Raw genomic sequence first — 26,984 nt, 5'->3', positions numbered from 1 at the left:
GAAGTTAGCAAGGTCACAATCTGAGGAAAGGCAGTGCAACTAGAAGGCCTGACTAGGCAAAGTCACAGAGTTAAGAAACACCCTGGTGTGTATAGGGAATGGCAAGTCCTTTGTGGTTGCTGAAATGAAAATGAAGGGGCAGTAAAAGAGGCTACAGAGAGAGGGTCCATGCCAGATCACAAAAGGCTTTTTGTGCAGTGTTCAAAAGCCAGTAGGAGAGAGGAGACGCTGAAGGGGTTAGAGCAGGAGAGGCAAAAGTAGTCTTTGTTATTTACCTCCGGAACCCTCCTGTCATGGTGACAAAGGCATCTGGCAGAAACGCCCACACAGCCTCTTTAACCAGCACACTGACGGCATCTGCTTCAGCCTTGGTCACACAGCTGACAAGGTCTTCGTAGTAGAGGAATCCTGATAGGCCATTTGACAGGTCAATGGAGAGAGTAAAATAACCAGCCCTCATTGGCTAGAAATTCTGCCCTCCAAATAGAGCGAACATGACCACAGGCATTAAAGTCAAACTTAGTTTCCATAAAAAAAAAAAAAAAATTTTTTTTTTTTAGAGACAGAATAATCCATGTTGTCCATTTGGTTAATGAATTTTTCATAGTAACAATGGCTCTTTGCTTTTTGACAGAGGGGTTGACAATATTCCTGACTAATAAGGAGGCAGTATTTCACATTCCTCTGGAAACCAAATGGCTCAAATATGATTTCCCAATTGTAGAGCCAGACTTCTTGATCAATAAGCTATTTGCTATTATTTAAAAAAGATAATGCATAAGGATTTGGGATGGCAAAGCTTAAGCTTGGAAGGTGATGGATCAATTTAAAAATAAAAGTCAAGAATAGGAAGAAGATTTGTGTCTGAATTGAGGGAGACAATGTCTTAGGTAGTTTGGCTTGGTGCTTCATTGTCTGACCACCACAGATAAATAAAAACTGGGACACAGTCATTATGATGAAGAGCTAATGACTTGGCTATTCCCACAGATCCACGGAGGGTGTCTTGAAAGTGAGAGGAAAGGAGATGGGGTGGGGGTCACGTCTGCAAGAATTGGGATGAAGAATTGGAAGGGAGGTGAGCAGGGACGTGGGGAGATTCATAGGGCCTTAGGGACAGCTTGGGATTTTCAAGAAAGAGTCACAGGGCCCTATCCTTCAACATGAGCCACTGCTCTTAGCTAGGAACCCCAAAAAAGGGTCATTCAAACTCTGTCTGCTTGAATCTTTCTAATAATTGCAGACTTTGATATCTCTGGAGGTAGCCATTTGCTAATTGTAAACTCTGTTTGGGCAGCTCTTTTTTTTTTTTTTTTTTTGATGTGCCCAAGTCTACTTCCTTGGAGTTTCATTCGTCACTGGCCCTGGTTCAGTTCTCCAGAACGACACAGAGCAAATCTATTGGTTCTTTCTTTCTCACCACCAGGATCCTGGTAGGGAGAGGAGTCAGGGGACAGGGAGGCCATTTGGCTTGAACACCATGTTCACAAGTTTTTAAATTCAAACTTCCCATGCTATATCTAAGTTGGGATAGTTATAGAAATGTGTTGGCAAGACCACAAACAAACATGTTCCTACATCTATAAACTCGTGTCCAATGCCAAACCATAAACCAAAAAACAAACCCAGTACCGTCGAGTCGATTCTGACTCATAGCAACCCTACAGGACCAAACCACAAGGCTTTTATAAATCATAAAACTTTCTACTTTTTTTCTTGTATAAAGCAATTTTTATTGCAACGTGACCATTTTTGTGAGGCTGAAATTTTTATCTAAAAGGCAGTGTTCCATTAGGGCTCTTTTTAAACAGAAATTGCCATCATGACTTATATTCAAAGTACAACTCATTCGGCAGTCACAAAACTTTTTCAGTAATGTATGTGCAATTATAGAAACAAAGGCATGATTACCAACTATTTAAAAAGATGTGGAGATATCAGAAATGAAATGCATAGGGAGGTCCTATGATAATTTGTTTACACCATGAAAACAACTTAATTGGCATTCCTTTTTGGAATGGGAGGTTTAACTTTTTACAAGAAACTTATCACACTGAATAATGTTATGTGTGTGCTGCTGTATATCGAAAATTGACTTTTCAAGACCAATATGGCATAGCCAATACTCAAGCCTCATGAAGCTGCAGTCCAGTGGAATTATAAGTCATACCAAATCAACTTTTCCATCCAACCTGTGGATCATACTTTCAATGTGTTCAATCAGCTTATCTTTTGCTGTATTCTAAGCTATTGCCATGGATAATTCCATTAATTGTAGTGCTGCTAGAAGGGATGCATATAGCTGTTTTTTGGACTAAAATAAGTCTGATCATGTCTTAGGTGGATTCTCTAGAGAAGCAAAACCAGTGAAACATACATATATAGAGAGAGAGAGATTTGTCTCAAGGAGATGGCTCACGCAGTTGTAGAGGCTGGCAAGTCCAAGTCTATGGATCACGCCTCACGCCGGAGGCTTCTCCTGACTCACATAGCTGCAGCAGCTGACGAACCAAAGAATGGCAGGTCAGACATCAGGCCACTGGCTCATGGGCTGTAGAGGCTGATGAATCCAAGATTGGCAGGTAAGATGGCAGGCTGCTGGCTCACAGGCTGCAGAAGCTGATGAATCCTGAGATTGGCAACCTATATGGCAGGCCTCTGGTTCAGATTCTGAGAACTGGATGACGAGCCAAATGCAGGATCCAGAGCAAGCAAATGAGCTTTGCCAGAACATCCATATGTATCTATCGAATGCAGACCACACCCCCGAGGAAAATGATTGGCTGATCACATCAGATCACATCATGGAGGATGACTATATCATTACATAACTGCCAAATTACATCCTTACATAATTGTCAAACTACATCATTACATAATTACCAACCACTGAGAATTATGGCCCAGCCAACTTGACACACAACCTTAACCATTACAGGTGGGAAGGCATCCCCTGAGTTCTACATAACCCCATTAAACAGTCTGGTAGCAATCACTGACTGCTTACATGAATGACACCTACTTCATTCATTGGGTTGGGAGAGTACAGTTTTTATTGTTGTTAGGTGCCGTTGAGTCAGTTCCAACTCATAGAGACCCTCTGCACAACAGAATGATATACTGCCCAGTCCTGCACCATCCTTACAATTGTTATGCTTGAGTCCATTGTTGCAGCCACTGTGTCAATCTACCTCATTGAGGGTCTTCCTCTTTTCTGCTGACTCTGTACTTTACCAAGCAAGATGTCCTTCTCCAGGGACTGTACCCTCCTGATGACACGTCCAAAGTATGGAAGATGCAGTCTCACCATCCTTACTTCTAAGGAGTATTCTGGTTGTACTTCTTCCAAGACAGATTTGTTCGTTCTTTTGGTGGTCCATTGTATATTCAATATTCTTCACCAACACCACAATTCAAAAGCGTCAATTCTTCTTCGGTCTTCCTTATTCATTGTCCAGCTTTCACATTCATATGATGCAATTGAAAATACCATGGCTTGGCTCAGGTGTACCTTAGTCTTCAAGGTGACATCTTTGCTTTTCAATACTTTAAAGAGGTTCTTTGCAGCAGATTTACCCAATGTAATGTGTCTTTTGATTTCTTGACTGCTGCTTCCATGGGTGTTGATTGTGAATCCAAGTAAAATGAAATCCTTGATAATTTCAATCTTTTCTCCATTTATCGTGATCTTGCTTATTTGTCCAGTTCTGAGGATTTTTGTTTTCTTTATGTTGAGGTGTTAATCCATACTGAAGGCTGTGGTCCTTGATTTTCATTAGTAAGTGCTTCAAGTTCTCTTCACTTTCAGCATCTGCATAACGTAGGTTGTTAATGAGTCTTCCTCCAATTTTGATGTCCCATTCTTCTTCATATAGTCTAGTTTCTCAGATTATTTCCTCAGCATACAGAGTAAACAGGTATGGTGAACAACTATGACGTACACCTTTCCTGACTTTAAACCACTCAGTATCTCCTTGTTCTGTCTGAACAACTGCTTCTTGATCTATGTACAGGTTCCTCATGAGCACAGTTAAGTGTTCTGGAATTCCCATTCTTTGCAATGTTGTCCATAATTTGTTATGATCCATACAGTCGAATGCCTTTGCATAGTCAATAAGACACAGGTAAACATCCTTCTGGTATTCTCTACTTTCAGCCAGGATCCATCTGACATTAGCAATGATATCCCTGGTTCCATGTCGTCTTCTGACACACAACCTTAACCATCACCGATGGGAAGGCATCCCTTGATTTCTACATAACCCTATTAAACAGTGATTGGTAGCAATCACTGACTGCTTATATGAATGACACTTGCTTCATTCATTGGGTCAAGAGAGCACAGTAGGAAGGGAAAAATCCAGTTCATAAAGCTGGGGAAATGGGAGCGCCTTAAATCCTGAGAGCCTTGATGTCATCTAACAAGGGTTTGCATCTAAGTGAAACACTGTACTGACTCTCAGTTTCTAAGCGTTGAGAGTCCTTACTCAGATTCTAAACCATTTGCTCAATACTTACATTTAATACTTATGTATCTTTTTTTAATGGTATCTCTAAATTTAGTATAAATCTTGCTTATTAATTGTATAGTTTCAGAGCCCATAATGTGAACACTGAACCTGTTTTTTCTTGCACTCTTTTGTTTCCTATATGGCACAGTATAAAGCTTATTAACAATCTTTCAGAGGTTAGCATCTTTACAAAAGTTGAGTAGGAATCTTCTATATCACCGATGTGACCTACGAAGATTTGATTTGCTTCCTCTATGGTTGCTTGACTTTGGGATTATTTAAACAGCAAATAAACTATTTTCTTTCTTCCTTTTTTTTTTTTCCTGGTTTCCTTTTGTAGGAGTTCCCTTCTTTTCATATCATTAAAAATTCTGGAGACTGCATCAATCCCCGTAACTCCAGAAGCCATATTGCTCAAGACTGTGGTTGCAACCCTTTTTTGAATCACAATTGTATTGTAAAGTAACCCTTTAGGTACACCAATGTTCATAGCAGCATTATTTACAATGGATCATTTAACTCAACATAATGTTTTCAAGATTCATTTATGTCACAGAATGTATCAGAATTTCATTATTTTTTATGGCTAAATAATATTCCATTAAGGAGCCCTGGGGGTACAATGGTTAACTGCTCAGTTGTTAACTGAAAGGTTGGTGGTTCAGACTCACCCAGCTGCTCAGCGGGAGAAAGAACTGGCAATCTTCTTCCATAAAGATTACTGCCAAGAAAACCCTGTGGAGCAGTTCTACTCTGTCATATGGGGTTACCATGATTCAGAATCTACTTGAGGGCACCCAACAACAACAACAACGATGTTCCATTGTATGGATATACCACACTTTGTTTATCCATTCTTGTGTTGACGGACATTTGGTTTATGGGACGGTTAAGTTTATGTTTCAACTTGGCTAGGCCACAATTCTCAGTGGTTTGGCAGATATTATGCAATCATCCTGTATTTTGTGATCTAATGTGAGCACCCAATCAGTTGAAAGGCCAATCAGCTGAAAGCCAGTCAGTTTCCTTGAGGGTGTGGCCCACATCAAATATATATGGATGTTCTGGCAAAGCTCACTCTGGATCCTGCATCTGACTGGTCATCATCTGACCTCTGGTTCTTGGGACATGAGTCAGCAGCCTGCCATTTGACCTGCCAATTTTGGGTTCATCAGCCCCTGCAACCGTGTGAATCGGGAGAAGCATCCAGCCTGATGCTTGACAAACGGATTTTGGGACTTGACAGCCTCCATAACTGCATGAGCCATTTCCTTGAATTAAATTGCTTGCTTTATATTTATATATACATACATTTCACTGGTTTTGCTCCTCTAGAGAGCCCATCCTAAGACAGATTGTTTTCATCTTTTGGCTATTGTGAATAATGCCACAATGAACATTGATGTACATGTTCATTTTTAAAAAATATACTGAGACCCTCGAAACATGGAAGTAACCTTCACCTCTAAAGGGCCCTGCCAGGGCTTCAGGTAGGTGATACCAGCTTTCATGTCCCACTACAGACTTCTCAGGTTAAAGAGTCCTGGTCAGGTAGATCAACCCTGTGCCTAGATCTCATCATTTGCCTTATGTTTCCAATCTTTAAAGCATATTCACATTTGTGCTAAGCAACAATTCTAGTTTGTTCGAGTATTCTTTATTCTTCAGTCCTCCATGTCGACTTTCTGTCCTTGACTCCTCACTCACATCTCTTACCAAAGGATACGGCCAGGACCCAAATGTCTCGAAGAGTCAGTCAGTAAGAGCCAGATCAGCAGTGAAACCGAATTTGGCATCTGGATAAAGGAATAACAATACCACCACAGAGAGTGCCTTTGTTCTGTACAGGCATGGTACTACGGGATTTACCTGTAGTATACGATTTATTTCTCAATGTAATCTCCCTTTCACAGATGAGGTAACTAAGGCTCAAAGGCTTTAACTTGCTCACAGTCATGTTGCTAGAAAGTGCTGGATGCAGGATTTAAATCCAGGTCTGTCTGATTCTGAAAGTTTATGCTTTTAATCACAAACATCAAGGAAAGCAAAAGAGGTATCCCAGCTCACCCAGGTTGGAGCTAAAATACAGCTGACTTATCAGATCTCCACCACAATCTGGCCAGCCCCACAGTAACCATGTGAGATTTTTCAAGAGAGACAATTCACCTGCTTCCTGCATTTCTGTAAATTTCAGGGTTTTGTCTGTCCTTATTTTACTCAGACTTCTGAAACCCATCCTGAACCATTTCTCAGATGTCTTTAATCCCACTCCAAATACGGAAGTGAAGAGCTAAAAATGGAGGAAAAGGCATGCTGTTAGTTTTAAAAATAATCATCGTGACAATGAAATGGTACTTTTTAAGGTCTCAGGCAATTCAGAAGGTGTGTAAGCAATCTCTGACCCAGTTTCTCCCGAATATGACACGAAGGTGGGTGATAGTAGTCTACTGGAGACATTTTTGTTTCAGGGTCCTTTCCTGACACGTGGCATTACTAAATGAAACAGGTGAGGAAGCCGGTTCTGGGATAATCTGATTGTGGCATTGTCTGTACCGTCAATAAGCGATGACAGTTATCCCTGATGGGCACGTGCCTTTGCAAGAGTCTCTTTCACGCAAGCATGCTCTGCATATTTACTCTCACCTTTTAAAGAGGAATGCTCAAGTAGGTGATATAAGTTCTCCATCATCACACAGATGGGAAGTGACAGACCAAAAAAATCCCAAACCAGTTGCCATCAAGATAATTCTGACTACTAGCGATCCTATATGACAAAGTAGAACTGCCCCATAGGGTTTCCAAGGAGCAGCTGGTGGATTCGAACTGCTGACACTTTGGCTAGAACCCAAGCTCTTAACCACTACACCGCTAGGGCTCCACAGGTGACAGAACCTGGACTCAAACCTTGGTCTGTCTGTACTCCAAGCCTGGGCTCCTACCCACGACCATATTTTAGGCCTGTGCATAACACTTCTGAGCCAAGGCTCAGGGTTGAGGGAGGCTCTGAAGCCAAGCTACCTTGGTTGAAAGAATGAGCCGCGCGTGTGGAAGGGCTTTTCGGAGGTCTCTGCCACCTGCAGCTCTAAGGTAGGGAAAATTGGGAGGTAACAAACCCTGCTTCAAGTAGAAAAGGATGCAGTGAGGAGCTTTCCAGACTCGGGTTTGCTTTTTATGAGCAGGCTTGGCCTGTCCCCAAGGTCCTTGTGTCTCCATGATATTTGTACCCAAAAGTAACAGAGTCCTAGAAAGTAAGATGATTTGTATCTCCAGGTAGCATGGTAATAAGCTAGGGCAGCCATATTTATTTAGGCGCCTGCTTCCTGGACCGCCCAGAATAAGGTATATGATGAACTGAAAAGCCACCTTAGATAAATATACGTAAAATCACTTACTTTGAAGGATTTATATCGTTCATCATTTAACACAGCTTTAACTTCAGAACTTTCTCCATCTTCAATAATATCCTGCATGGACAGTTGAAAAATATTGTAAATTAGCGATGTTAGACAAGCAGTCTGAGACCCTCAAATTCACAGATCTGGAAGCTTGATTTTTCATGAAACCCACCTCCATGGCAAGCAGGATGTTTTTCTAGCTGATTCGGAGAACACAAGACATTTCCCTCTAATTCTGAAAATCCAAGCTCATCATATATCTAAGTACCCCTTTACAATCCACCCAGACAAAAATACTGTAGGATTCAGGTCCAAATCTACAGAATACCAAGCCGAAATAATCACTGATAAACGTATGTCCATGTATTTGTGATAATTTTCTTTTCAATGGATATGAACTTGCTAAAATGAGAGGGTTTTGCATTTGAGCAGGATAGGTTTGGACCCACTAGGAAGCCAATCCAAGTTCAAGCCCTTATAATGGCTAGCTCGGAGACACCCTCTTCTAAGTAGAGTTGGGACCATTTTCTTTGAATAATTTACCTGTTAATTGACTAACCGGAAACTTACTACCCAATAGACCTTGCTGGAGGGGCCTTTAAGGATCAGCTCCACTGCATGTCATATCTGCCACTGTTCTGGAGGGTGATGTCCCCTGAGAGGAGCTGCGGTCCTACGCACAGACTGTTTGAAGTCAGACTATTCCCCTACTGTTGAGATTTTGGGTCGTTTGAGTCTTTCACCGTGATAAATAATAATATAAGAGAGTTCTTTTTCCATTAGCTGACTCCACACACTCTAGCTGTGATCATACTAGGATATGGATTGTACAAATATGGCACTCACACACATATCTCTGTATCTGTATCCATACATATGTATGTCCAGATAAAGGAAGAAGTCACGGATACCACATCTGTATAGTTGACAGGAAAATCTATTAGGTGCATCTCTCTCTCAGTATGAATTTTAGCCTACGAAAGAAATACTAGGAGGGGGACAAATTCCATTTCACCCTTACCTCTATGACACACTTTGCCTTGTCCTCCAGGCAGGGAATTCCTTGCGTGTCCTTCATACTGATAATTGTGAACGGAAGAGATTTCAGCACAGAAGCGGCTCTCATAAAAACCACATAAGACCCTTCGTTTTCTCTAAACTCACAATTTTCAGCCAGTATCTCAAAGGCATCCTGAAGAATAAAACCAAGTGAGCAAAATACGGTTTGTTTTCTATCCCCTGAGCCAGGGATCACTCACAAATGCCTTATTGCTCTCCTTTAAGTATTGGTGTCGCCTAACTGTCTCCTTAAAGATCAGGAGATGGCTTTGTACCTGGAGCAAAAGGCCAGCCAGTTAATGTCTGCTTATCCGAGTGGAGCTGAACTGGAAAAACAGGCACCAGAGTTAGAGTTTCCTGCCATTAGATATTCAAGAAGGAGTCGTGGTGGCACAACGGTTAAGCAATCTGCTGCTAACAAAAAGGTCAGCAGTTTGAACCCATGGGAGAAAAACTTGATGATCAGCTCCCATAAAGATTAAAAAAACCTGGGAAACCCTATGGGGCAGTTCTGCTCTGACACATTGGGTCACTAAGAGTGAGAATCCACTGGTCTATACACAACAACAACAGATATTCAAGAATATAAAAAAGTAATCTTGCAATCACCACACCCAAAAACTCACTACTGTCTTGCTGGCTTCCCACCACTCTGTGGCTACAATTCCGTCTTGATGGCTGGACATCCTTCTCTCTTTGCAAGTGGGTAAAACACAGCACTTAACACAGGCTTGTTGAATGAATGGATGGATATAGTCTTAGGTTGAATGTCCCAAGGCTAGGGTTATTTAAGGTAGGGCATGTTTGCATTTCTAGCAGAGGGGAAGTGTCTGCAGTTGTGTGACTTCATGACAATCACATCTAGTAGTTGCAGTTTCCTTATAAGTCTAGAAATGAGAAGCTTTGCATTTGGTGCAAAAACCCTTTGCTGTCCAGTCGATTCCAACCTGTAGCGACCCTGTAGGACAGAGTAGAACTGTCTCATAGGGTTTCCAAAGCTGTAATCTTTTTTTTTTTTTCCCCTCTCTTTTTTTCTGGGCCTGTCTAATTTTTGGCTAAACAGTGAACCTCAGGAGTAACTTCATTACTGAGCTAAAAGGGTGTCCAGGGGCCATATTCTCAGGGTTTTTCCAGTCTCTGTGAGACCAGTAAGTCTGTTTTGTGTGTGTGTGTGTGTGTGTGTGAGTTAGAATTTTGTTCTATGTTTTTCTCCAGCTCCATCCAGGACACTCTATCGTGATCCCTGTCAAATCAGTCCGTGGCGGTAGCCGGCACCATCTAGTTGTGCTGGACTCAGTCTGGTGGAGGCTGTGGTAGTTGTGGTCCATTAGTCTTTGGACTAATCTTTCCTTTGTGTCTTTGGTTTTCTTCACTCTCCCTTGCTCCAGACGTGGTGAGACCAGTGGAGTCTCTTAGATGGCTGCTCACAAGCTTTTAAGACCCCAGACACTACTCACCAAAGTAGAATGTAGAACATTTTCTTTACAAACTGTGTTACGCCAGTTGAGCTAGATGTTCTCTGAGACCATGGTCCCCACAGCCCTCAGTCCAGCCATTCAGTCCCTCAGGGAGTTGAGATGTGTCTATGGAACTTCCATGACCTTTCCTTGTACAGGTCGTGCTGGCTTCCCCAGTATTGTGTAAGGTCTTACCCTTTACCAAAGTTACCACTTATCTATTGTCTATTTAGTGTTTTTCCATCCTCATTCCTCCCCTCCCTCATAACCATCAAAGATTGTTTCTTTTTGTGTGTAAACCTTTTCATGAGTTTTTATAGCAGTGGTCTCATACAATATTTGTCCTTTTGTGATTGACTTTTTTAACTCAGCATAATGCCCTCCAGATTCATCCATGTTGTGAGATGCTTCACAGATTCATCATTGTTCTGTATCATTGCGTAGTACTCCATTGTGTGCATGTACCATAGTTTGTTTATCCATTCATCTGTTGATGGGCATCTAGGTTGTTTCAATCTTTTTGCTATTGTGAATAATGCTGCAATGAACATGGGTGTGCATATGTCTATTCATGTGATGGCTCTTATCTCTCTAGGATATATTCCTAGGAGTGGGATTGCTGGATCATATGGTATTTCTATTCCTAGCTTTCTAAGGAAGTGCCATATCATTTTCCAAAATGGTTGCACTGTTCTGCATTCCCACCAGCAATGCATAAGAGTTCCAATCTCTCCACAACCTCGCCAACGTTTGTTATTTTCCGTTTTTTTTTTTTTTTTTTTTTTCTGATTCGTCCCAGTAATGTCCGAATGAGATGGTATTTCATTGCGGTTTTGATTTGCATTTCTCTAATGGCTAGTGATTTCAAGCACTTCCTCATGTATCTATTACCCACTTGAATGTCTTCTTTGGTGAAGTGTCTGTTCATTTCCTTTGCTCATTTTTTAATTGGATTGTCTTTTTGCTGCAGAGACGTTGGATTTTCCTATAGGTTTTAGAGATTAGAACTTTATCGGATTTGTCATAGTCATTTTTTTTTTCCCAGTCTGTAGGTTCTTTTCACTCTTTTGGTGAAGTCTTTTGATGAACATAAGTGTTTGATTTTTAGAAGATTCTAGTTATCTAACTTATCTTCTGGAGTTTGTGTGTTGTTAGTTATGGTTTGTATCCTGTTAATGACGTGTACAAAGCTGTAATCTTTACGGGAGTGGACTGATGTATCTTTTTTCTCCCTGAGCAACCCCTTGTGGGTTTGAACTATTGACCTTTCCATTAGCAGCTGAGCACTTAAACCTCTGTATGTTTTATTCTGCTGACTACTGATTCTAGACTAGAAGACAGGAAGTTGTGGGCTTATTAGGGTCATTTGAAACACAGTTACCAAAATTCAGAGCTGGAAAGGGCTTTAGAGACAATCCAGCTGGTGGTAACAGTTAAGCACTCAGCTGCTAACCAGAAGGTTGGCAGTTCAAACCCACTCAAAGGCTTTTGGGGACAAAGTCCTTCCTGCCAATTTGCAAGAAACCCCTGTGGGGCAGTTCTAATCTCTCACATGGGTTCACTATGAGTTGAAAATGATTCGACAGCACCTAACAACAACGAGCTAATTTTTTATTGAAGAGATGAAGAAACTGAGGCTCAGAGAGAGAGATTGATTTGTCCAAGCTAGTTAATTAGGCTGAGGCTAGAATTCAGGTCTGCTGTCTCTTCTCTGTCTTCTGGTTTTCCAAAAAAGGCTGCCTATGCATTATTGCTGTTTTTATGTAATTTGCTCTTACTATGTGTTGGACCTAAGGAAGACCGAAGGAGAATTGATGGCTTTGAATCATAGCTAGAATTCTCCTTAGAAGCAAGGATGGTGAGACTTCATCTCACATACTTTGGACATGTTATCAGGAGAGATCAGTCTCTGGAGAAGGACATCATGATTGGTAAAGTAGAGGGTCAGTGAAAAAGAGGAAAACCCTCAACAAGATGGATTGACACAGTGGCTACAACAATGGGCTCAAGTGTAGTAACAATTGCAAGGATGGTGCAGGACTGGGAGGTGTTTCGTTTTGTTGTACATGGGATCACTATGAGTCAGAATTGACTCAGCAGCACCTAACAACAACAACATGTATTGGACTAATTAGAGTATTTCGTTTTTCAGAATATTTCCCTTTGAGAAGAGCTATGCACATTATCAATGCTCAATCAATATTAATAGTAATTTACTGTCTCTAAAGAGTATAATCCAGATGAGGGATATAATAGGTAGTCCTGGATAGTAAGGGAGAAAAATGTAGGACAAAACTCAAATTCTTAAGAAAGGCCAGATTTACTAGATCAGTAGAGGCTAGAGGAACCCCAAGACTATTGCCCTGAGATACCTTTGAACGTACTGAAACCACACCCAGAGGTCACTTTTCAACTAAATAACAGATTGGCACATAAAAGAAACCATATCACCTGTGAGTATTGTGCTTCTTTAAAAAATTATCTATATGAGACCAAATGGTCAGCATTTACCCTAAAGTAAAGATGGTAAGGTAAAGGGGGCAGGCAGGGAAGCTAGATTAATAGAAACAGAACAACCAGAAGGGAGATAATGAGAAAGCTGACACATTGTGAAAAACGCAGTTAATGTCACTGAACAATATGTATAAAATTTATTAACTGGGAACCTAATTGGCTGTGTAAACTTTCACCAAAAACACAGTAAAATATTATAATAAAATTTAAAAAGAATATAGTCCAAATGTACTTCTCTATTTCCATGAAAGAACGGGACCTATTCTTGACAGCAAAGAGAACCAGAGATCATGATAGGTGGGTAGGTGAGTGGGTGTGGGGAAAACATCCCCAAATTTTCAGAAATTTTCATAATTTAATTCGTAGATAAATGGAAAGAAACTGCAAGCCATTCATCTGCTCTGGGTGTTGCTGCAAAGCCCCATTACCGTGAATATGTTGTTATGGTTGTTTAAAGTGGTTCTTCTCTGACATGCGTATTGTGAGATCTTCTTTACAGCAGGTGGTGGAGTCTTCTGAGGACTTGGGTTGGAGCTGGCTGAATAGTCTCCTCTCACCTGAGCAAATGGATAAGCACTCATTTTTAATAACAATTATCAATAGCAATAGATATAGATGAAGAAAAATTCTGGAGGCAATTTGATGGCTGTTGTCTTTGGAAGGAGAATAAAGTTATGGGAAGTCTCAAATGCTATGTTATTTACATCACTAATGTGTGGATTTGCTATAACCAACATATATTATTTTTGTAATCACAAATAAAAACGTGAAAAACAGCCATCAATTAAATATCATTTTCCTTTTCTGTGAATTTGTATAGTTATGATCCAGACTCTTTTCCTTCCTGAGGTTCTGGCACTACTGGTCAAGGATTTAGAATTAAGAGATGAACTTTCTTCATTTTTTTACTTTCTGAATTATCATAATAAGAAAAAGAAATAGGAACCCCCTCCTTTTTCTGCTGCCAGAACATCAAAACTTGGATGTTTTGAAATATTTGTGTGTAAACTTGTTCATAACAATAGCTGCCATTACTCAGTGCTTTCTGTATACCAGGCACTGTGTTAAATGCTTTACATGTGTCATTCTAATCCTCGTCACTATCTTATATGGTAGGCACTATGGTTATCTCAAAATATAGAAGAGAAAACTGAAGCTCAGAAAAACAAAGTGACTTGCCTGAGGTCATACTGGGATTAAGCAGAGAATCTGGGGTTTAATTCAGGTCTGTGTGATTCTGGAAGTCCCCGGGTAGTACAAGCAATTAATGCTCTTAGTTGCTAACCCAGAGGTTGAAGGTTTGAAGTCCACCTAAGGGCACCTCAGAAGGAAGGCCTGGCAATCTAATTCCAAAAAAACAACCATTGAAAACCCTATGGAGCACAGTTCTACTCTGACGCACAGGAGTCGGAATTCATTCGGCAGCAACTGGTTTACCAGTGTGATTCTAAAGCCAATGTTCTTAACCATCAAGCAAAGGGCAATGACAATCACAACTGTGACACTTACAACAAGCTGGTGTTTTCCTGTCATCTCCACTGGTTTTCCTGCTCCCATGCATTCTATCAGCCAGGAGACATCAAGGAGTTCTAGCTGTGAGCTGGCTTTTATTTTCTGTACCTGAAGCCACTCCAGAACATCTGAACCAGAGTTGTTTTCTGCCACAATGTGGGTGACGGAATCACTGCAAAGTGCAAGACAAAGTTACCAGCTGAAAGGGCTTTCAAAATCAGAAGCAACTATTTTCCTTCAAAGTGTTCAGAGCATTCCATTTGATGGAGAAAGACACACACTAGAGCATAAAAAAAAACACACTAGAGCATAGGCTTGATGAATTTAAGCCTCTGTTCAAGGGAGTTCTCTCTCTTTGTTGCAATTAGTGCAGAACGGTGGTTTTTGTTCCACGTCAGATCCAAGAATTAAGGAAGCTTTAGCAAGACTGCAGTATAAATGGAAAACCAAGTTCCAGAGAAGATGGAAGATGAAATTTTTCTCAAAATAGCCCCTAGGTTCCCGGACAGAGCTGGAGAAAAATGTAGAACAAAATTTTAACTCACAAAAAAAGACCAGACTTACTGGTCTGAGAGAGACGGGAGAAACACCAAGAGTATAGCCCCCAGATACCCTTATAGCTCAGTAGTGAAGTCACTCCTGAGGTTCACCCTTCAGCCAAAGATTAGACAGGCCCATAAAATAAAATGAGACTAAATGAGAAGGCAGGAGGGGACAGGAAAGATGGTAATGGGAAACCCAAGGTCAAGAAGAGGAGAGTGTTGACATGTCTTGGGGTTGGCAACTAATGTCACAAAACAATATATGTATTGTTTAATGAGAAACTAGTTTGTTCTGTAAACCTTCATCTAAGATACAATTAAAAAAAAAAAAGAAAGAAAACTAAAGTCCCTATCCCACAGAATTGTTGTGAAGAATAAATGAGAACAACAAAAAAGCCCATAGGTGGTGCAAAAGTTAATGTGCTCAGCTGCTAACCAAAAGGATGGAGATTCGAGACCACCAAGAGGAGCCTGGGAAGAAAAGCCTAGCAATCTATGTCCAAAAATCCAACCATTGAAAACCATGTGGAGCAGAGTTCCACAGGGGTCACCATAAGTCAAGATCAACTTGATGGCAACTGGTTCTGGTTCCTGATTTAGCCTTCTATGTGCGACTTTTGTGGGCTATTTTATTTTTATTTGTAGAGGGTTTTAATCCAGTGTCTTTAAAACGTGTTTAACTGTGCCTCACAGTTAGAAATACATTTTATATAATGACCCAAAATAGAAATAAGTATAGATAGAGATTTGTTTGAAGTGTGCCACTAAATAGATCTGTGACCAGCTTTTGGGAATTAATGCTTTACATTTAGTGATGTAAGATGGACAGGGATCTTTAACAACTACTGAGCACCTACCATGATTTAGGCACCATCCGAGTACTTTACATACATCATCTTATTTAACACTCACAAAGCTCTTCAAGGGGTATATTACTCACACTCCAAAAATGAGGAAACTGAGAAACAAAGAGGTTTAGTGACATCCTGAAGGTCTTTTTCTGCTGCCAGAACATCAAAACTTGGAGTTTTGAAATATTTGTGCGTAAACTTGTTCATAACAATAGCTGCCATTGCTCACTTGCCCTTTTGATGATCTTTTCTGGGTCAATATGTTATTTCTAGTTTCTAACAGACCTCCAGTGTGAGCATCGTATTGTCCCCATTTATCAGAGAAGGAAACCGAGACTTAGAAAGGTAAATTAACTTGCCCCAAATCACACCAGCTAGAAATCAGCCTGGGTGGAAATACAACCTAAAATGTGGGATGTCTAGTCTAGGGCTTTTTTTCCTATGTTACCTAGTCTCACCTGAATAATTTCATGTGAACTGTGGAAGAGCATTTAACATGAAATGAAAGGGCAGACCCATTGGCCCACCCCCAGAAGATGGTGGTTAACTAATGATTTTGAAGTAGTGCTCAGAGGGACATCTGCTGGTCCAGATGTGTGAAGATAGCATGTGTAGACAGCGTGTGGCTATCTGAGCAGATGGAATTGGCACAATGAAGCGGTGCAGGTGCCAGTGTTGAGGTAGATGAAGCTACTTCAGGCTGAGCTGTTGACTCTCAGAAACAGTGGGTGAATAGTAATGGAGGGGCCCAGCTGGATGGGTAATTCAGAGGGGGCTTCCTGGTAGAGGAGTCTGTCCATTAGGGTTTTATGGAGGAGAGGCCACTGATGGGACATTTTCCTTCTCTATAAAGTAGAAGATTTGATCCAATGATTTTTAAGGCCCTTTCAGTCTGAAGAGGCTAAAAATTTGGGAAACAGCAAGAGCAAATAGCACACCCACACATTCAAGAGAAAAAATAGAATCATTTTCTCTTCCTCTTCCTTGACTTCCTCTTTCTCCTCCTTTTTCTGACTGACTGTGATTCATTGGGTATTTTTCTGCCCTAGGTTCCTTGCAAAGGTGGTGGTGGGGTACCAAGGAAGAAAAACAAAGGTTCTGGGCATTGGTATCTTATATGAAATAGACAATTAATGATGTGAGCTGTGCCAAGACATGATGTGAACAAGGTCTGCAGATGGTATTCAGGGAGGGAAAAGAGCTGGTGTGAGCTGGGAGAGCCAGAGGGCTTTGTGGTTGAGCTGGGACTTGTGTCTGGTCTTAATGGATGGTGTCTAAGTTTCTTAGGGCTACCTAACAAGTCAGTTCTGACTCATAGAAACCCTGTGTACAAGGGAACGAAACACTGCCTGGTCCTGTGCCATCCTCACAATTGTTGCTATGTTTGAACCCATTGTTGTAGCCACTGTGTCAATCTATCTTGTTGGGGTGGTCTTCTTTTTCACTGATTCTCTGTTTTAACTCTGGAGGCTAGAAATTTAAATTCAAGGCATCTGCAGGGTGTTCTCATGCCTGTATATGCACGTGTGCTCTCTGTCTCTTCATCAACTCTAGGGAAAGGTCCTTTTTTATCTCAGCTTCTGTAGCCCAGGTGTTTCTTGGTATTCCTTGCTTATAGATGGATCTTCATGTGTTCCCCCCATGAGATTCTGTTTCCATATCTGTTCTCTTCTTTGTAAGACATTGGTTATATAGGATTTGGTCCCACCCTACTGCAATAAGACCTTGTTAACTAACAACATACAAAGAAAAACTGTTTTCCCAAACAAAGTCACATTCACTGATGCAGGGCTTAGGACTTCAACATATCTTTTTGGGGAACACAATTCAATCCATAATAGATAGGTAAGAATAAGGTACCTGGAAGGTAGAACTTTGGGTCCTATTGGAAGAAAATGTTCAGTAGCCCAAACAAAGGTAGTACGTTTAGAGGCGCTCTGAACCATTGAGCCACCAGGGCTCCTGTTTAGAAAACAGGAAGAATAGCCTGAGCTGAAGAGCTAATGTGGTGAAATAGTTGTAAACGTGACAGAATCAGTAAATGAGGCTGTTGGTAGGTACGATAACATTATAGAGGGTCTTAGAAGTCTGGTTAAGGAGGTTGGATCTTATTTTCAGGGCATTATGGAGATAGGGAAGGTTTTTGTGTAACAGGACAGTGATCACATTAAAGTGTTATTTAAAAAGACTAATCTAGCACATGGGGTGACTTGGGGGGAAGAGCTATGGGTTGGGGGAGGTAGGAGAGCTTAGAAGGATGAAATAATAGTCCAAATATGAGATGATTTTACCCCAATCTGGTTCCTGTGGAACTAGGAAGGAAAGCAAAGGGAAAATGTGATGGACATGTGGCATTTGTTCACCTGTAAGGCATGAAGTGGCGCACAGAGTCAAACATCACTCCAGCATATCTATCACTGCATCTGGTAGAAATAGGGATTTAGGATATTACACTATTTGGGTAAAGGGGTATCAGTTGCTGTCCAGTCAATTCTGATTCATGGTGACCTCAGGCATGTCAGAGTAAAACTGTGTCCCATGGGGTCTTCAATGGTTGATTTTTTGGAAGTAGATTGCCAGGTCTTTCTTCTGAGGCACCTTTGGGTAGATTTGAACTGCCTTTCGGTTAGCAGATGAGTGTGTTAACCATTTGCACTATCTAAGGACTCCAGGGGAAGGGACAAGGTCATAGAACTGAAGTTTCTTTCAGGCACACTGAGTTTGAGGTTGGCAGGAGACCCAAATGAAAATATCCAGCTGGCAGTGGGGGATCTGAGGTTGGAGCTGGGAGACAGGTTAGGGCTGGAAGTCAGAGCTGAGGCCATCCGGTGGAGAGGCTGGCAAGATGTACAGCACACCCAAGCAGAAACATGTCATGGTAAAACATATTTTAAGGGTTAAGGGAAGATGGATAACTGCTTCCCTAGCTGCTAACCGAAAGGTTGGTGATTTGAATCCATCCAGTGACTCCATGGGATAAAAGCCTGCAGACCTACTTCAGTAGAGATTAAACAAACAAACAAAAAACCCACTGCTGGCAAGTCAATTCCGACTCATAGCGACCCTGTAGGACAGAGTAGAACTGCCCCATAGAGTTTCCAAGGAGCGCCTGGTGAATTTGAACTGCTGGCCCTTTGGTTAGCAGCCATAGCTCTTAACCGCTATGCCACCAGGGTTTCCTGGGTTATTATAAAATTACAAAAATTAATTATAAGAACTCCTGAAGGATTCTTTATGGCAAAACTTTAAGAAGACAGCATAAGAATTAATAGTGTTATATAGGAATTGTTATCTAAATTTCTGCCCTTTGGAAGGAAACATTTTTATTGCTATATTATTATTTATTATAACGATGCTTAGTTTTATAATAATGAATAGAGTTTTTGTCTAAACCTCAGAGGGAGATGGGTGTGCTAAAGAGGAGACCTGAGGCTCACTTTCCAGATTCAAGCCCCTCACCATTGACTCTCTTCCCACCACCACCACCTCTTCACCTAGGATTCTCCTGGGCACTGTGGGGAGGTCTGAGCTCCCACAATTGGGTTAGAAAAGTATATATGTTTTATACAGTTAATATAAGTATATTTATGAATGACAGGCTATAAATCATACGAAGGAAGACTCTGATTTAAACTTCCAATTCCTCCTTATTAAGCAACTATCAAACAAAACAAAACAACAACAGCAAAACCCAGAACATACAAAAACAAAAATCAAGCAAAGCTTCTTAAGCCATTCACAGACTACTACTCAAGGTTTGGTACTTCTTGTCCTTAGTTCCCAATGAGGTAAGTACAGAAAGTGAAGGCCAGCATTTAGAAACTTTAATAGTAATTTGACATTGCCACAATATTTTATTGTTTTGTTTTGATTTTTTTTTTTAAACATTGGTATGCAACAAATTAAAAATAAAACTGACCCTTCACCGATCACCTCATATGCCTGTGAAAGCTGGACAATGAATAAGGAAGACTGAAGAAGAATTGATGCATTTGAGTTACACTCTCGGCAAAGAATATCGAATATACCATGGGCAGCCAGAAGAACAAACAAACCTGTCCTGGAAGTAGTACAGCCAGCATGTTCCTTAGAAGCAAGGACAGTAAGTCATCATCTCAAGTACTTTGCACTTGTTATCAGGAGGGACCAGCCCCTGGAGAAGGATGTTATGCTTGATAAAGTAGAGAGTCGGTGAAAAACAGGAAAACCCTCAACGAGACAGATTGACACGGTGGCTGCAACAATGGGCTCAAACATGGCAACAACTGTAAGGATGGCTCAGGACTGAGCAGTGCTTCGTTCTGTTGTACATAGGATGGCTATGAGTCAGAACCAACTCAATGACACCTAACAACCACAACGATATTTAGAGAAGATCTCTGTTCTGGCTCAGACCAAAATGGATGTCAGAAGAGACTCTGAAACTTGTCCTTGAGCACAGAGTAGCTAAAGTGAACAAAAGAAATGATCAAGTAAAAGAGCTGAACAGAAATTTGAAAGGGAGGCTTGAGAAGACAAGATAAGGTATGATGATGAAATGTGCCAAGTAGATTTCATACATTACCTCATTTAATTCAATAACACTATGAGGTGGATGTTTTCTCCACTTAAAAAAAAAGAAAGCCTCAGGGATCTTATCCTAAGGATTTGATTCTGAGCCTGCATTAATCCACAGCCTGTGTACTTGACCACACTCAGCTACCCCTCTGTGTCTTTATGCTTGTTCAGTGGCAATGGAAGGAGCTGCTCATTGCCCTGTTTATTACAGAGGAATAACATCTGGATGTGTATCATGGTAAAACTTTTAAAAATTCCCGCTAAAGGGTTAAAAAAATAGATGGAATAACACTTTCTATATTCACACTATTAGATACACTACTGCTGCTGCCACATAGAATTTGTTTTGTTCTTTTATATCCTCCCTCCCCCACCCCAGGAGCCCTGGGGAGTCCTAGTGGCGCAGTGGTTAAGAGCTCAGCTGCTAACCAAAAGGTCAGCAGTTTGAATCCACCGCCACTCCTTGTAAACCCTATGGGGCAGTTCTATTCTGTCTGTAGGGTCACTCTGAATCAGAATCGACTAGACAGCAAAGGGTTTGGTTTTTTGGTTTGGGTAGGGGCCCTGGTAGGGGAATGGTTAAGTGCTTAGCTGCTAACCAAAAGGTTGGCATTTGAACCCACCAGCTGCTCTGAGGGAGAAAGATGTGGCAGTCTGCTTCCATAAAGATTTATAGTCTTGGGAACCTTATAGGGCAGCTCTACTCTGTCCTATAGAGTCATTATGAATCAAAATCATCTCGATGGCAATGTTTTTTTTTTTTTTAATTGAGCTACAGTTGAGCGTATGAGCTACAATAAAACTGTCAGGCATGAAGAATTGTCCCAGAAAACTGAAAGACCGGTTGCCATAGCTACATACCAAGATGGAGAAGCCACAGGGAGGTTGCCAGGCTCTTTAAGGTCTGGCTTTTGCCCGCACCTCAGAGGGAGATAGGTGGAGGACATAGTGGTTCAGGAGGAGCACTGGAGCTCATCTTCTTAATTCAGACCCCTCACCACGGACTCTTACCACTGTCACCTCCCCTCCACACCTCCTCTTCACCTAAGATTCCCATGGACATAGCCCAGCCTTCTGACAGAAATGTCCAGAATGCTGGTGAAGTGGAGGAGTAACTGGGGAAGTGAAACAATCAAGCAAACAATAAAATATAGGCATATACACAGGAAAAAGACTAGAAAGAAGTACTCCAGACTATTGGCAAAAATAACTATACACACACACACACGTAACATACACACGTGTCTGTATGTTACATGTTTTTAATCCTCCTAACAGCCTTATAAGGTGTCCGATATAATTTCAGAAGAGAAAACCAAGACATAGAGAGGTTACATGAAGCCAGAATCCAAACCCAGGTGTGCCTGACTGAAGCAATCTTTTAACCGTTCTAGCAGATTGTGGTTAGTCTCCTGAATGAGGTTTTGTTTGTTTGTTTTAAATACTTTCTGTATCGATTTCAATGTTTTCTGTATCTTCCCATTTTCTATCATGAACTATCTATCATCAGTTTTCTACTTGGTGGAAAAAGTAAACATGAATGTTATTTTAAAGGGCAAATAAACCTGAGCATGGGCTGAGGTAATTTCTGCACTGCCCACAGAGGCCTGGGTTTCCTTCTTATAAAAGGTCACAGAAACCCTCCAGCAGCCACTCCCAGCCTCTTAAAGACCTCAAAGTGCTGCTGAGATAATTGATTCTGAAAAATCAATGATTTAATTCTTCAAGTACATCTAGTTTCTTAAATGACCAGTTAATACTGTCTTGGACTAAATATGGGAGGCTTTGAATCAATTATAGCCATTGTACACTAGGATTCGTCCCTCAGCTTCGCACAGAGAAAAAGATCTGGAGTCTTCTCCTTCAATGTGCTTGGCTTGTCCTTGGCGTCCCTGAGGGCAGGAACGGTGGCATAACAGTCTCTGGATTCTAGTCAGCCCCAGTGCCCAGCACGTGGCCAAGCTCATATAGTTGGGGCTTAGCAGATGGTGGAGTGAACAAATGAATGTATTAATCAACAGTTCCAAAGGAATGTTTCTGAAACCCTAGTGTCTACCAGAAACACCAGGAAGCTGCGTTAGAATTCAGATTCCTGGGCTCTATTACCAGAGATTCAGATTGAATAAAGCTCAGCTGGGGCCCAAGACTATGCATTTTAACAAGCTCCCTTGGTGATTTGATAGTCAGTCTGTTCTAGTTATCTCCTGCTGCATAACAAACTATCCCCAAACTTTCTGGTTTAAAAGGCAAGAATTTTATTATATCTCATAATTTTGTAGGTTAGGAATTCAGGCAGGCTTAGCTGGGTGAATATGGTACTTCTCTTCCATATGGAAGGAAACCCTGGTAGCATAGCAGTTAAGAGCTACGGCTGTTAACCAAAAGGTCAGCAGTTTGAATCCACCAGGTGCTCCTTGGAAACCAAATGGGGCAGTTCTACTCTGTCCTACAGGGTCACTATGACTCGGAATCAACTCGACGGCAATGAGAGAGCTTCCATATGGAGCTGACGGAGGTCACTCAGCAAAATTCAACCAGTGTGCATGCTGGTCTGGAGGGCCCAAGATGGCTTCTCTCACAGTCTGGCACTTTGGCAGGAACAGCCGGAAGGCTGGACTCAGCTGGAACTATTGACCCAAGCACCTTTACATGACCTCCGTAGGAGAGCACTTGAACTTACAGGGAGCCTCGGGGATTCAAAAGTGTTCCACGGAAAAGGCAGAAACTTCATGACCTTCTATGAGCCAGCCTCAAAAGTCACGTAGGGTCACTCCCACTGTACTCTATTGGTTGAAACTAGTCTCAAGCCCTCTCATACACAAGAGAAGGGAAAATAGTCCCTGCCGCTTGATGGGAGCCACTATATTTTAAAACTGCCTCACAGCCCAAGAACTCCACTTTGAGAAACACTGCTCTAGATAAAAGCCTTCTCTCTTGAACTGCCACAGCTTCGATTTGTTCCCCGTGCTGGTCTCTGGGCTCCATTACAGCAATGTTTCCCAACATAGTACTCACTGGAGACACATGACATAATTTTAGGGAATACACAGCTGAACATTTTTAAAAATGTGTTTTTATAGCTGTGCTTAAAAATTAAGCACATCAGACTCCTGGTTTTATGGATATTATTGTTTAAGACAAGGCTAAATTTTTTTAAATGATTCCATTTAGGAGCAATTAAAAGAAATAACATAAAGTACCTAATAAAAACCACTTGCCATAGAGTTGACTGTGACTCACGGCACCCCCATGTGTGTCAGAGTAGAACTGCGTTCCACAGAGTTTTGAATGGATGATGTTTCTGAAGTAGATCACCAGGCCTTTCTTCCAAGGCACTTCTAGATGGACTCAAACCTCCAAACTTCCACTTAGCAGCAGAGCACATTAACCGTTTGTACCACCATGTGGTAAAAGATATTACAGGAATCGAGAATGTCCAGAAAGTCCTAGATTAGGGAACTAACAAGCCTCAATTCTGAGATTTTTTTTTTTTTTTTTCTCCCTCAGATACCAGTTTCCCTTTTCTTCCAGCTTTTCTTTTCAGAGTTGGCCTTGCTGGAAAACCATTCATGAAGAAAGAGGCAGCCATCTTTCTTTTCCTGGAGACAGACTGCTCCCCAGTCTGACTTCTTCTATCCTCATGGATGATCACCTGCTTTTATCTTTGCCATCTCAATCCAACAGCATTCTTTAACAAGATGGAAAAACTAATCATTAACTTTATATGCAAAGGAGAGGCCCCAGATAAGTAAAGCATTACTGAAAAACAACAAGTAGGATGCCTTGCACTACCTGACCTCAGAACTTATACAGCCACGGTAGCCAAAACAGCCTGGTATTGGTACAGCACCAGATACTTTGACCAATGGAACAGAATCAAGAACCCAGATGTAAATCCATCCACCTATGGCCACCTGATCTTTAACAAAGGCCCAAAGTCCATTAATGGGGAAAAGACAAACGATACTGGCAAAACTGGATGTCCATCTGTAAAAAAATGCAACGGGACTCATACTTCACACCATACACAAAAACTAATTCAAACTGGATTAAAGACCTAAATATAAAACCAAAAACTATACAGATCATGGAAGTAAAATATGGCATAAACAGGATAAAAGCTATAATTAACAATACACAAACACCAAAAGCTAAGCTAGATAAATGAGACCTTCTAAAAATTAAACACGTATGCTCATCAAAAGACTTCACCAAATGAGTAAAAAGACAACCTACAGACTGGGGAAAAAAATTTGGCTATGACATATTCAAAAAAGGCCTAATCTCTAAAACCTGTGGGAAAATCCAACAACTCTGCAATAAAAGGACAAACAATCCAATTAAAAAATGGGCAAAGGATAGAAACAGACACTTCACCAAAGAAGACAGTCAGGTGGCTAACAGACACATGAGGCTTGTTGAACACTAGCCATTAAACCCATTGCAGTTAAGTCGACATTAGAGAAATGCAAATCAAAACTAAATTAGATACCATCTCACCCCAGGCATTACTGGCACGAATCAAAAAACAGAAAATAACAAATGTTGGAGAAGTTGTGGGGAGATCAGAACTTTCATGCACTGCTGGTGGGAATGCAAAATGGTACAACCATTTTGGAAAACGGTATGGCACTTCCTTAAAAAGCTAGAAATGGAAATACCTGTAAGATCCAGCAATCCCACTTCTGGGAATATATCCTAGAGAAATAAGAGCCATCAGATGAATAGACATATGCACACCCATGTTCATTGCAGCATTATTCACAATAGCAAAAAGATGGAAACAACCTAAGTGCCCATCAACAGATGAGTGGATAAACAAACTATGTACATACACACAAAGGAATATTAAATCAAACCAAAACCCATTGCCATCAAGTTGATTCTGACTCATAGCGACCCTATAGGACAGAGTAGAGCTGCCCAATAGGGTTTCAAGGAGCAGTCGGTGGATTCGAATTGCCACTTTTGGTTAGCAGCTGAGCTTTTAACCACTGTGCATACTACTCAACGATAAAGAACAATGATGAACCTGGGAAACATCTCACAACATGGATGAATCTGGAGGGCATTATGCTGAGTGAAATAAGTCGATCACAAAAGAACAAATACTGTATGAGACCACTCTTATGAAAATGTTCCACACAGAAAGAAACAATCTTTGATAGTTATGAAGGAGGGGAGAGGTGAGAAGGGAAAAACACTAACTAGATAGTAGATAAGTGGTAACTTTGATGAAGGGTAAGACAACACACAATACCGGGGAAGTCAGCATAACTTGACCAGGACAAAGTCATGGAAGCTTCACAGACACATCCAAACACCCTGAGAGACTGAGCTACTGGGCTGAGGGCTGGGGACCATGGTCTTGGGAGACATCTAGCTCAATTGGCATAACATAGTCTATAAAAAAAATGTTCTACATCCAAATGTAGTGAGTAGCGTCTGGGGTCTTAAAAGCCTGCATCCCAATTGGAGCAAAGGGGAATGAAGAAAACCAAAGACAAGGGAAAGATTAGTCCAAAGGACTAATGGACCACAACTACCACGACCTCCACAAGACTGAGTCCAGAACAACTAGATGGTTACCACTACCAACTGCTCTGGCAGGGATCACAATAGAAGGGTCCCGGACAGAATGGGAGAAAAATACAGAACAAAATTCAAATTTACAAAAAAACCGCCTTGCTGGTTTGACAGATACTGGAGAAGCCTGGAGAGCATGGTCCCTGAGCACCCTTTTAACTCAATACTGAAATCACTCCTGAGGGTCACCTTTCAGTCAAAGATTAGACAGGTCTATAGGGCCAACAATAACACGTGAGGAATATGCTTCGGAGTTCATTTCATGCATAGGAGTCTAATGGGCACACCAGCCCAAAAGCAAAGACAAGAAGGCAGGAAGGGATAGGAAAACTGGACAAATGGAAACAGGGAACTCAGGATGGAGAAGTGAAGGCTTTAACATATCGTGGGGTTGGCAACCAATGTCACCAAACAATTGGTGTATTAATGGTTTAATGAGAAACTAATTTGCTCTGTAAACTTTCAGCTAAATCACAATAGGGAAAAAAAAACAACAAAACAAAGCAAAAAAACCTTTTCTTTCCCTTGAAGGGGTCATTCTTGATTCTTCCCATCTGGTGTGGGACTTCTTTTGTAAACTTGTAAACAATGACCTTAAATAGTCACAGTTAAACTGAGCTGTTTATAGTTGAAAAAACCTCTTAACCCATTGCCATCGAGTTGATTCCAACTCATTGCAACCCTATAGGACACCGTAGAACGTCCCATAGGGCTTCCAGCAAGGACGGATTACTACATAATCTTTGAAGTGGTGAAGAGCAGATGAAATTGTGCACTACAGATTAGTAAGTAAGCACAAGTAAGCCTGTGCGTACCTTGCTTATTGGGTAATTCGGCCCTGTTTTCAAGCTTGTAACCTTTACAGGTGCAGACTGCCACATCTTTCCCCTCACAGCAGCTAGTGGGTTTGAACAGCTGACCTTTCAGTTAGAAGCCGAGCACTTAACCACTGCACTACCAGGGCTCCTTGCAGTTGAAGAAACCCTCCCGCAACTGATGT

At 41.2% G+C, this 26,984-nt stretch overlaps 1 protein-coding gene across 3 annotated transcripts in view; it reads right to left on the bottom strand.

Annotated features, from left to right (window-relative positions):
- The window catches only part of DNTT (DNA nucleotidylexotransferase), a 120,869-nt gene that overhangs the window by 12,769 nt on the left and 81,116 nt on the right, over positions 1–26,984 (bottom strand). For all 3 annotated transcript variants that reach the window (XM_049856079.1, XM_049856080.1, XM_049856078.1), the window contains 6 exons: positions 14,446–14,620; positions 13,365–13,493; positions 8,928–9,098; positions 7,904–7,975; positions 6,678–6,801; positions 276–408 (listed from right to left, as the gene is read on the bottom strand). In XM_049856079.1, coding sequence (XP_049712036.1) covers positions 276–408; positions 6,678–6,801; positions 7,904–7,975; positions 8,928–9,098; positions 13,365–13,493; positions 14,446–14,620 — 804 coding nt within the window. The remainder of the gene's footprint in view (positions 1–275; positions 409–6,677; positions 6,802–7,903; positions 7,976–8,927; positions 9,099–13,364; positions 13,494–14,445; positions 14,621–26,984) is intronic.

This window comes from Elephas maximus, chromosome 16, assembly GCF_024166365.1.
Source record: "Elephas maximus indicus isolate mEleMax1 chromosome 16, mEleMax1 primary haplotype, whole genome shotgun sequence".
Lineage (NCBI taxonomy): Eukaryota > Metazoa > Chordata > Mammalia > Proboscidea > Elephantidae > Elephas > Elephas maximus.
Note: the sequence above shows the minus strand (reverse complement) of the source record. Positions and strands in the feature narration are given on the sequence as shown.